This window comes from Bos javanicus, chromosome 6 (genome assembly GCF_032452875.1).
Source record: "Bos javanicus breed banteng chromosome 6, ARS-OSU_banteng_1.0, whole genome shotgun sequence".
Lineage (NCBI taxonomy): Eukaryota > Metazoa > Chordata > Mammalia > Artiodactyla > Bovidae > Bos > Bos javanicus.
The window spans coordinates 60,233,546-60,246,134 of record NC_083873.1 but is presented as its reverse complement, the minus strand read 5'-3'; the positions used below and the strand labels follow the sequence as shown (position 1 = coordinate 60,246,134).

Sequence of the window (12,589 nt, the reverse complement as noted above, 5' to 3'; positions counted from 1 at the left end):
AAGCCCAAGTGCTGAGACAGGTGTGGGTAAGCAGGAATCCTTTGGGCTCCAGCCCTCGCTATCTCTGCGGGCCACATGGTCATTCTGCTGTAAATATGGACAAGGCTTGGAGGGTACAGATGTTGCCTAGCTTCAGAGAAGCACACAAGGCTCTAGTGGTGACTCTTTTAAAATATCCCATCCTGAGTGTTGGACGATGGACAGAGATGTTGCTAAGCTCCCAAACTGGAGAACATTCTTACCTTCCTCCCCTGCAGAGGCCTCTGTTTTGCTCGATGGAGAAGGAGGGGGTTGTCACAGTACAATTTCAGGAATGTTAGGAGCTGTGCTTTGGTTCATCTACTCCTGATATAGAGGAGGAGCCCTTGGAAGTCTCTGGAGGGCAAGGGATCAGATAAGAAAGAAGTCATTCGTCATAGGCTGAGAAATCTGAAACTTTAGGAATTCCCCCTAATGAAGTTTGTTCCTTTCTAGTTTGAGGAATCTTTCTCTCTTCCTAGCAAGAGACACATGGAACAAATCACTGATGGTGTGAACAATATTTGAGATAAATGCAACTGCCAGACAGTTTTCCAGGAGTTCTGCAAGGGCACGTGGTGCCTGCAAACTGCTGAGTGTATGTTTTAATTCAGTGGAATATATTCAGACTCCTTTGGGGGCTCTAACATGTCTGTAGCCTCGGGCTCAATGCTGCATTATTATAAATTGTTTTATGTGTATGTTCTTGAGTAATTAAGCCATTTCTCCAAAATTTATGGTTAGTGCACACAGTAAGCCCAGGTCAGAAATGTTCACAAGACAGTATCAAACTGTAATGGAGGTTTGGTTTTTCCTGGCATTCAGAACACGATTTCTAAATATGGTGAAGAAGAATTACCTTGGATACGTGGTACCTTACTGAACAGTGACCTTTCAGGTTAATTAAGAATACTGGAGCCCCAGAGGCTTTCTGAGCAACCTTTTTTGTTGCCTGAGGTAACGACAAAATAGAAATGTAGTGTAAATGTTTAGAAAGCAGATGATTTTCGAGGCTGTGAAAAAATGAAGACCCGCTGTGGGAAGAAAGTGCTTTTATATGAATTCAAAAGAGAGATACATTTTTATTCTAAGTAAAATTTGAAACCTCAGACCACCACGCTTTTCTATAAACTGGCTTTTGTGTATCCACATTAAGCCTTTTATTTGCTCCTGGTTAATGTATGAGCACACGGTGAAAAGAGAGAGGAAGATGGGTCAGTTCTACAAAACTGCAATGGAAGCTTTGATTCTTTCAATTTTCCGTATGGAAACGTTTGCTCACTCTGTGCGCTAAGTCATTTGATCATGCCAGGCATCCAATGACCGGTTTTCTTCTTCTTTTTTTCCAGCTGACTCAGGTGTAGACACTTTGGCAGTGTTTATGGCCAGCAGCGGAACCACGGACGTCACGAATCGGAACAGCCCAGTCACACCACCAAACACCCTCAATCTCCGGTCCTCCCACAATGAACTATTGAACGCCGAAATAAAACACACAGAAACCAAGAATAGCACACCCCCTAAATGCAGGAAAAAATATGCACTAACTAATATCCAGGCGGCCATGGGCCTCTCGGATCCAGCCGCACAGCCCCTGCTGGGAAATGGCTCTGCCAACATCAAGCTGGTGAAAAATGGGGAGAACCAGCTCCGGAAGGCCGCAGAACAAGGGCAGCAGGACCCCAACAGGAACGTCAGCCCCACCGCGGTCATCAACATCACTTCTGAGAAGTTAGAGGGTAAAGAGCCCCACCCTCAGGACTCCCCGGACTGTGAGATTTTACCCTCCCAGCCCCGGAGAACCAAGAGCTTCCTGAACTACTATGCAGACCTGGAGACCTCCACCAGGGATCTTGAGCAGAACGTGGGCCACCAGCTTGGGGCTGTGGGAGAGAAGGCCCAGCCAGGCCAGGCCTCCCCCACTGTCGGGAACGGTGATGTGCTGCTGCAGAAACCAAACAAGCCCCAATCTAGCCCCGAGGAGGGCCACATAGCCACCGTATCATCCAGCCCAGAGACCAAGAAGGATCATCCTAAAACAGGGGCCAAAACCGATTGTGCACTCCACCGGATCCAGAACCTGGCACCAAGCGATGAGGAGTCCAGCTGGACCACTCTGTCCCAAGACAGCGCCTCCCCCAGCTCCCCGGACGAGACAGGTACCCGAGAGAAGTGTAGCCTGCGGTGGCACTTTCCCTTCTTGATGGAATTAATCTCTGCAATGACCCCCCTCCCCCAAAATTTTCATTTGCAGGTGGAGAAGAACTTGAGCCTCTTAGGGAAAAATTGGGCAATTTATGTGAAAAGTACTCAGCATTTTCATTTTGATTCAAACAAGTTGTTTGTCCTGGGAAGCATTTTTGTAAAAGAAATAAGTCCCTGGTGTTAAATACAGTAAAATATCACTTATTTGGAAATTATACTGCCAGTGGTTAGGTGAACCGTTTCTACTATCTCGAAACACTGGGTTTTGTAAGGAAAATAATAAGGCAGTTGCCAGGGGTGGATGCAACCTGAGAAAGAGAACAACTATTTTTAAAGTTCTCAGAAAAACGTGTTTATGCTCAAGCTAATGAAAAGTTTAAAGTTTAAGAAGTTGAAAGTCTATTCATTAAAGACATGTCCTTTTTGAGCTTTACTGGGAAATATGTTGTTAGCCTTGTGCAAGTGATATTTGAAAGTGAGAAAGTGGTGTTTATTTTAATATATTTTCAGAAGTTTTGGATTTTAACTAGTCTAGTTGAGACCAGTCTTTCTTGACTTTTGTCTATATTTGTAACATCTTTGGATTTTTCACAGAACTGAAAATTGTCACAGAAATGAGCAGGGTCCTAAAACTGAGCTACTTTTTATCTCATCTTCTCATAGTTCCCTTTTTACTGATCATAAGGTTAAAAGATTGGAGAACTGAATTGTATCTGAATTCACTGTAAACAAGCACTCACAAAGGCTTCTTTCTTTACCCTAACCCTGCATCTAGTGGTTCCCAAGGCTGTGTTAATGTGATACAGATGTTACAGATAGAACCACCAGGGAAGGAAATGACATTTTCCCAACCTATAAGGCAGAGAAGTTATAAGGACTACAGATAGGAAAAGAGGAGGAGAAAATAAGACATTACCTTGTTGAAAAAAAGAAAAAAAGGCTTTTTGAAGTGCCCTTTAAAATCAGAGTGCTTTACATGATTTCATCAGCTTCCTGTTGCTGGATATGTGGCAGTAGGGAGGCTGAGATGAGCCCATTTCATCTCATAAACGTCTGGGCCTGCACATTATTGGAATTATAATTATGTTTAGTAATGTCACTGAGTTCACAGCTCTCTATTACTTTTTACATTTAGAGAATTCATATCCTGTAGCCGATGGAAACTGTCACCTGCCAGTGTCTGAATCTATATAAACGACTCCTTGAGTATCTCACGTTCAGACTTGCTCTCGTGTGTTCAGCGCCCTCCGCTGAGGCCGCGCTGCCTTCCTCAGGTCATGGCAGCCTTTCTGCTGCTCTTCTGAGCACAGTGCTCCTGTTGTAGTGACACTTTAAATCTTACTGAAATGTATCAGGTAAAGTCTCCCCTGTTCCTCACTCTGTTTGCCTTTTTTCCAATGAAAACCACTACTTTTTTTTTTTTTTAAGCATTTTTTTTTTCAGGAGCCATTTTAGGCATATACCCACATTTATAATAAACTTTAAAATTTCCCCCTATTTCATAATATTTTTAAAGAGTCTTTACCTTTTCGAGATACATACTAGAATATAGCAGAATAATATATAGTGTAATATATTCTTATTGAAATAATACGTGTATGCCTTTTGTCCATAAGCTAATCTTTGTTAAAGGTAGGTACATAAAGCTTTATTACTATGTTCTCTCTACTTTTGTGTGCTTAAATTTTTCCATGGTAAAAAAATTTTTTAAATGAGTGACATTATTTTATGAATGCTTCACTTTTTCCACGGAAGTATGTATTTTGCAGATCAGTTCATAACAGGACATAGCGGTGTTCTACCTCAGGCTAAGTTTAAATGTTTAAGCATGCTATTCCACCCTCTTAAAGCTCCGTGGTTTAACAATTCCCCTGATGCTGAGTGTTTAGGGTAGTTCTATCCGCAACCCCTTTGCTTATTGAATGCTGGTATCAGTAAGGACTGGCAGAGAGTACAGAGCTTAAACTGACCCCATGCACGGGCTCGGTTCATCTCTCCAGGGTCTCCTCAGCTCACTACTCATTTGCTCAGTGTCCCGGGGTAACTTGCTGCTGAGTTTCTCTACAGAACCCATTAGAGTGCTTGGCATGTGATATGTATTGGATTAGAGTTTTCTGACTTGTTGAGGGGTTAGGTTCATTTTTCATTCTTCAAGTCACTTTTGAAGACCTTGAGGTTTAGAGTAAGGATGACAGTATGGTGATGGTCCATAATAGGTCGCTAAGGATAGACATTTTGATTTAGATGTGCTTGGAAAAATGTGTTAGCTGTGACTCAACTCCAAAGCTGTGAGATTGAGGGGTTTTTTAAACAAATTTAGAAGCCATCCCTTCAAAATGAATGTTTGGGAATTCTTTTGGAATTTCTTCAGAGCCCCTTGTGAACTCCCATTGAAAAAACACCTCTTGGGACTTCCCAGGTGGTCCAATGATTAGGACTGCACTCTCACTGCTGTGGGCCTGGGTTCAATCCCTGGTCAGGGAACTAAGATCCCACAGACCATGCAGTGTGGCCATGAAAAAAAAGAAAGAAACTTGATGATTTTACATAGGGGCTTAATAAAATGGAAGATATAGAGTATGAAACTGACGGTATCCTATAGAATGGCCGTTTTCAAAATTTGGTTCATTACTAATGTGTACAAAGGCAGGCTATACACAGAGAAAACCAAATCAGATGGTGTGATAGTGGGCCTAATGCTTCATTAACTTAGCATTGAGAGGACAGGCTCTTGGGTCAACTGCTTGAGTTTAGGTCTCCGCTGGGTTCTGCGTAGGCAGTTCGCATAGCCTCTCAACTGTAAAGTGGGGGTGCTAGTAATGTTTTAGCATAGATCTGGTGTGAAGATTAAGTGAAGACATCTTTGAAGAGCCCTTAGAACAGTGTCTGGCATATAGCAAGAACTTAATAAATGAGTGCTTATTTTTATTAGTGATAATCATTATCAGTATAGCAGTGGGATATATAAGTTTACTTCTCTCTTAATTATGAGTTACTTATATTTTGGTCTCTGATTTTAGTTAGGACTTTCTGTACCCTAAGAGAAAGGATTGGTGATTTGTCTTCATCTTTGTGCTGTCATGACATGCCTGAAATATAGCAGGTGAACTTGTAAGTAAATAATGATTAATTGAATATAAATGGAGGTCATCTACATATCCCCAAATGGCCCTGATGTAGTGAGTAAATCATTTGATGTTATATTTTAATCAATGTCTGATTTTTATATCAGGTACTTATTTTATTTGATATTGGGGTACTTACTGAACATGGCCTCGCCCATCAGAACAAGACCCAGTTTCCCCCTCAGTCAGTCTTTCCCATCAGGAAGCTTACATAAGCCTCTTATCCTTCTCCATCAGAGGGAAGACAGACTGAAAACCACAACCACAGAAAACTAACCAATCTAATCACATGGACCACAGCCTTGTCTAACTCAGTGAAACGATGAGCCATGTTGTGTAGGGCCACCCAAGACGGACGGGTCGTGGTGGAGAGATCTGACAAAACATGGTCCACTGGAGAAGGGAATGGCAAACCACTTCAGTATTCTTGCCTTGAGAACCCCATGAACAGTATGAAAAGGAGAAAAGATAGGACACTGAAAGATGAACTCCCCAGGTCAGTAGGTGCCCTATATGCTACTGGAGATCAGTGGAGAAATAATTCCAGAAAGAATGAAGAGACAGAGCCAAAACAAAACCAACACCCAGTTGTGGATGTGACTGGTGATGGAAGTAAAGTCCAATGCTGTAAAGAGCAATATTGCATAGGAACCTGGAATGTTAGGTCCATGAATCAAGGAAAATTAAAAGTGGTCAAACAGGAGATGGCAAGAGTAAACATCAACATTTTAGGAATTGGTGAACTAAAATGGACTGAAATGGGTGAATTTAATTCAGATGACCGTTATATCTACTACTGTGGGCAAGAATCCCTTAGAAGAAATGGAGTAGCCCTCATAGTTAACAAGAGAGTCTGAAATGCAGTACTTGGATGCAATCTCAAAAACAACAGAATGGTCTATCTCTATTCGTTTCCAACGCAAACCATTCAGTATCACAGTAATCCAAGTCTCTGTCCTGATCAATAATGCTGAAGAAGCTGAACAGTTCTATGAAGACCTATAGAAAAAAAAAAAAGCAAGAGAGTTCCAGAAAAACATCTACTTCTGCTTTACTGACTATGCCAAAGCCTTTGACTATGTGGATCACAACAAATTGTGGAAAATTCTTTAAGAGGTGGGAATACCAGACCACCTTACCTTCCTCCTCAGAAATCTCTATGCAGGTCAAGAAGCAACAGTTAGAACCAGACATGGAACAACAGACTGGTTCCAAATCGGGAAACGAGTACGTCAAGGCTGTATAGTGTCACCTTGCTTATTTAACTTACATGCAGAGAACAGCATGAGAAATGCTGGGCTGGAAGAAGCACAGGCTGGAATCAAGATTGCCGGGAGAAATATCAGTAACCTCAGATATGCAGATTGACACCACCCTTATGGCAGAAAGTGAAGAAGAACTAAAGAGCCTCTTGATGAAAGTGAAAGAGGAGAGTGAAGAGTTGGCTTAAAGCTCAACATTCAGAAAACTAAGGTCATGGCATCTGGTTCCATCAGATCAGATCAGTCGCTCAGTCATGTCCGACTCTTCGCGACCCCATGAATTGCAGCACGCCAGGCCTCCCTGTCCATCACCAACTCCCGGAGTTCACTCAGACTCAAGTCCATCGAGTCAGTGATGCCATCCAGCCATCATCCTCTGTCGTCCCCTTCTCCTCTTGCCCCCAATCCCTCCCAGCATCAAAGTCTTTTCCAATGAGTCAACTCTTCACATGAGGTTCATGGCAAATCGATGGGGAAACAGTGGAAACAGTGGCAGACTATTTTTTTGGGCTCCAGAATCACTGCAGATGGTGGCTGCAGCCATGAAATTAACATGCTTGCTCCTTGGAAGAAAAGTTATGACCAACCTAGATAGCATATTAAAAAACAGAGACATTACTTTGCCAACCAAGGTCCATCTAGTCAAGGCTATGGTTTTTCCAGTAGTCATGTATGGATGTGAGAGTTGAACTACAAAGAAAGCTGAGCGCCAAAGAATTGATGCTTTTGAACTGTGGTGTTGGAGAAGACTCGAGAGTCCCTTGGACAGCAAGGAGATCCAACTAGTCCATCCTAAAGGAAATCAGTCCTGAATATTCATTGGAAGGACTGATGCTAAAGCTGAAACTCCAATATTTTGGCCATCTGATGCAAAGAACTGACTCATTGGAAAAGACCCTGATGCTGGGAAAAATTGAAGGCAGGAGGAGAAGGGGACAACAGAGCATGAGGTGATTGGATGGCATCACCGATGCAATGGACATGGGTTTGAGTAAATTCCGGGAGTTGGTGATGAACAGGGAGGCCTGACATGTTGCAGTCTATGGGGTCACAAAGAGTCGGACACGACTGAGCAACTGAACTGAACTGAACTTATTTTATAACTTAGCTGAAAATGTTGCTTCATAATGGGGGGATACTGATTAATCAGTTATTGTGGAAGGCACAGTGAAATTCTGGGTTCCAGATCTTTTGGGGGGACTTTATCACACTCAGGCGACCATGCTGGGATGTGAACCAAGGTCTCTAGACACAGCATCCAACATTTTCCCACTGTATCATAGTTTAGAGACCTTGCCTTGTGGCACCAGTGGCTGAATAATCAGACTTTATACACTTCAACCAGCGTATCTTTATAATCTAAAAGATGGAAAATTATATTTTAGAGAATCTTTTCATTCTTATAAGCAGTTGAGTTTCAGCCCAACTCTTAGTTCCTCTGTGAAATCTTTCCAGGCCCTCTGAGCTGTTGAAAGTCCTTTTTCTGTACCTCAAGGCAATATTTCCAAGTCTCGGGTTATCACATTCCTCTCAGAAGTTTGTAACCTTACTGAAAGGTTTTTGTTTGGACTTGGAGCTCTATGAAAGCAGGGGCGAAGTCTTTATCATGTGTGGATATGAACCTTTTCTCACAGTAGGTAACACATAATCACAAGCTCCATAAACCTTATCTGTTTGCTGGTTGGGTAGATGGAGCTGGACCACAAATATGCATACTGTCTGCTATTTGCTACGTAAGTCTAGCTATAAAAACAGAAAAAGTAAGGGATTTTCCTGGTGGTCCAGCAGTTAAGACCCTATACTTCCACTGGAGTAGGAAATGGAAACCCATTCCAGTATTCTTGCCTGGGAAATCCCATGGATAGATGAGCCTGGCGGGCTATGTATAATCCATGGGGTTGCAAAGTCAGACATGACTGAGTATGCGTGCACTTGAGCGCCATAGACACACACGTGCTTCCACTCCAGAAGTCATGGGTTTAATCTCTGCTTATGAAGGCAGTGGCACCCCACTCCAGTACTCTTGCCTGGAAAATCCCATGGATGGAGGAGCTTGGTGGGCTGCAGTCCATGGGGTCACTAAGAGTCGGACATGACTGAACGACTTCACTTTCACTTTTCACTTTCATGCATTGAAGAAGGAAATGGCAACCCACTCCAGTGTTCTTGCCTGGAGAATCCCAGGGACGGGGAGCCTGGTGGGCTGCGGTCTCTGGGGTCGCACAGAGTCGGACACGACTGAAGCGACTTAGCAGCAGCAGCATGCTGCTTGGTGCAGCCAAAAAAAGAAAAAGTAAGCACAACTTATATAAAATAGCTGTTCAGAACACTTGGATAGGGTGATTATTATTTTATTCTAGTCTCCAGGGAAAGACGAAGAGTTGGGGCCAGCATTTCAATCCATCACAAACATTCTTTGTATTAGATGTCTCCGTGCTGCATTCAGTCAGTCGTGTCCAACTCTTTGCGACGCCATGAACTGTAGCTCATCAGGCTCCCAATTTTCCAGGCAAGAAGACTGGAGTGGGTTGCTGTGGCCTCCTCCGGGAATCTTCCCAATACAGGGATCCAACCCAGGTCTCCCGCATTGTGGGCAGATTTTTTACTGTCTGAGCCACCAGGGAAGCCCATGAATACTGGAGTGGGTAGCCTATCTCATCTCCAGAGGATCCTCCCCACCCAGGAATTAAACAGGGATCTCCGGCATTGTAGGCAAATTCTTTACACAGCTGAGCTACCATAAGTCTACAATTCAAAGCAGCCAGAGAAAAGAACCATTTCGTTTTCACTTACCTGCATACTTTGTGAGTTGATTTCATTGCTAATTGATCTGTACTGCTTAAGAGTTTAAATCCTTTGATGTCTTAAATTGATTGGTTTCCAGTCTTAAGGCAAGCAAAGTAGAACTCTTGCAAGTTGGATAAGCTGCTGAGGGCAAAAGCCAAGGCACGAACCTAATTATGTCAACACAGTTGGCTGCACTAATTATTTCTGGCCTTTGCTAGCTTAAGAGTGTTAGAGGTTTGGACAAGTTGATATTATTAACACTTTTTAGAAATTTTTAAATTTTATGTCAATAGATTTTGGCAATTTCAAACATAAAGTATTTTTTAATTGCTTTTTGAAAGCTCCCATCCCTTAAAGGAAAAACGAAAAAAATCCAGAATATAGAAAGGGCCCAGTGTTCAGTTGGTTTGTCCTGCTGCATTCATTTTAATCTTTTAAACACTCAGTAGTGATTCACTCGCCTTTCTGTCTTATCGTCTCAATTGAGAGTTCCCTGATGTGACAGGAGGAATTGAAGAAGACACATGTGAAATGTTTCCAAAATAGCTCGGACGGATTGTGTTCCGGGTGGATGGTGTGATTTCCAAATTAGATTTTAGTACCTCGGGGCTCAGATGGATAAAAAGACTTTTTTATCTCATTCCATGAACTTAAGGAAGAAAATTATTTTGCTCAATTAATTATTTTTGGAAAGTTCCAGAAAATATATATATATTCAGTTGAATGATAAGATAGATTTTGGTTGCTTTCCATTATGAAGTATTAGAGGAGGTACTTCAGGGCACATGCTAAAAATAGATGCAATAAAATGAGTGGCCACAAAAGTCCTAACAGTCTAGTCATGAACACAAGACTGTTGGTATATTCAAGACAGAACCAGGAAGGAGCTATGAAATGCTGGCGTGCTGTGGGATAGAGGGAGCTTAGAGGAGAAAGAAACTTTAATTGTTTGGGATATGGAAGTTCAGGCATTAAGTTGTCTGTGCTGAAGACTGAATAGGTTCTTGACAGATGAAGACCAGCAGGAGACCATTGCTCTTCAGAGCTGATAGAAAGTAAGGAATCCTTTTCTCTCTTTAAATTAATCACTGTGTGTGTGTGCTTAGTCGATCAGTCATGTCCAGCTGTTTGTGACTCCCATGGACTATATAGGCCACCAGATTCCTCTGTCCTGGGTTCCTCACCCAGGCAAAAATACTAGGGTGAGTTGCTCTTCCTCCTCCAGGGGATCTTCCTGACCCAGGGATCAAATCTGCATCTCCTGCATTGACAAGCAGAGTCTTAACCTCTGAGCCACCTGGGAAGCCCATTGAAGAAGTGTAATTCATGATTTCCCGCCCTTCTCATGTCTGCTTTAATGGCATGTTGAAAATCAAAATTTTAGAACCCAGCTTCACAAGTTGCTTATCATCTGGGGAGAGGATGTGGGCAGAGACAGAGAGTGGCTGCTTAGGAAATGACTGGATGGAGTCCTCTAGTAGTCCTGTGTGATGGGCTCCCAGAAATGCCAGGTGATGCTACTGGCCACTTTCAGAAGCTTTCTGGTCAAATTTCATCATGAACATTCTCTCCTAACCTATTGTTCTCACAAAGAACCTAAAGTTAATAAACACAGAGAGATTTATGGTGAGTATGTTCACCATTGCTTTGTTTTAATTAATTTTTTCATTAATTCATATATACAAACACAGAGAAGTTATTTTTTAAAAGTCTACTCTGTGGACTGTGCTAGGTACCTGAGACATAGAATTAAATTAGAACCAGCCTGTAACCTCAGATAGCCCACACACAGTTTCTTGTCTCCCTGGAGGAAGCACCCCTCCCTCACACACGCACGCACACACACACACACACACACACACACACACACACATGAAGTTACCTTCTGAGATGTGCCTCTGGGTTCTTTGTCACATTTCACATGTCTGAAATGTGAAAGTATGAAAAGATAAAGCCCATCCTCAGATCCTGGGCACTGTAAGTTTTCAAGCGAAGAAGGGGAGATGTTTACGTGTTTTATCAGTTTCTCAGGGCTGCTGCAACAAATTGCCTTACACTTGATTGCTTAAACAAAGATATTTATTCTCTCACAGTTCTGGATGCTAGAAGTTTGAAATCAAAGTATCAGTCGAGTCATGCTCCTCTGAAGGCTTTTTGCTTGCCTCTTCCAGGCTTCTGGTGGGTCCTGGCAGTGCTCGGTATGTCTTGTAGTTGCATCACTGCAGTGTCTGCCTGTGTCTTCCCACAGCAGTCATTGGTTTTAGGGCCCACCCGAGTCCAATATGGACTCACTTTTAACTGATTATATCTGCAAAGACCGTATTTCCAAATAAGATCACATCCTGAGATTCTGAGTGGATATGAATTTTAGGGGAATTCTGTCCAACCCAGTATGGATATCTTTGTAGGTAATTTCTTAATCTATGCAACACAGAGGAGCTGTGAAAGGATGTTTCCAGGAATTATTGTATTCAAGTTTTTCAGGAAGGAAAATTAATACTTGCAGATCTTGTCAGAATGGATAAGTGAGTAGAGTATGCTACAAAGGACCTCAAGATCATTTGGGATAGCTTTCGTCCAAATTCTTCAATGAAGGAACTTAAGTGTGGAACTGATACTGGTGAATCTGAAACCACAAACCCAACCAAGATGGGTGGGTGGGTATGGAAAGGGCGGGGGAGACAAAACGATAAAGACATAGTATAGCTTCACATTCAGCAGTTTTGCTTGGTTCTGAACAGGATAGTACTGGGAATGTGGCTATATGGAGATGGTGTTATTCCTTCGGGTCCAAACTTAAAATCAGAGACACAGGGATGTCAGTAGCAACCATGCTTCTCTTCCTTTTTTTAAATTGGGGTATCGTTGTAGCCATGCGTTCTTACCTCCGTTTAAGAGACACTGCTTACCAAACATACAGTATGTTCTTAGGAGCTGTGCAGAGAATAAAAGGAAAACTGTGACCCTAACTTTGAGACCACGCAAAGGCAATATGATGCCATGAAAGTTTCAGAGATGACAAATGGGTAGTGCTGGGGAGTGCACAGGAAACCCACAGACAGGTTTTGTCTACCAGATGATGTTTTGAATTAGATGCCAATGCTTAGAAATTAGTAGCTTTTACATAAAAATAGGAGTTTCCCATTCCTTAGTCCAGATATCTCTCAATGCTGGACTCAAATGCCATGGAGT

General features: G+C 42.4%; 1 protein-coding gene across 16 annotated transcripts in view; it reads left to right on the top strand.

Annotated features, from left to right (window-relative positions):
- The window catches only part of APBB2 (amyloid beta precursor protein binding family B member 2), a 382,829-nt gene that overhangs the window by 186,156 nt on the left and 184,084 nt on the right, over window positions 1-12,589 (top strand). For all 16 annotated transcript variants that reach the window (XM_061419976.1, XM_061419963.1, XM_061419979.1 and 13 more), the window contains one exon: window positions 1,368-2,177. In XM_061419976.1, the coding sequence (XP_061275960.1) occupies window positions 1,368-2,177 (810 nt within the window). The remainder of the gene's footprint in view (window positions 1-1,367; window positions 2,178-12,589) is intronic.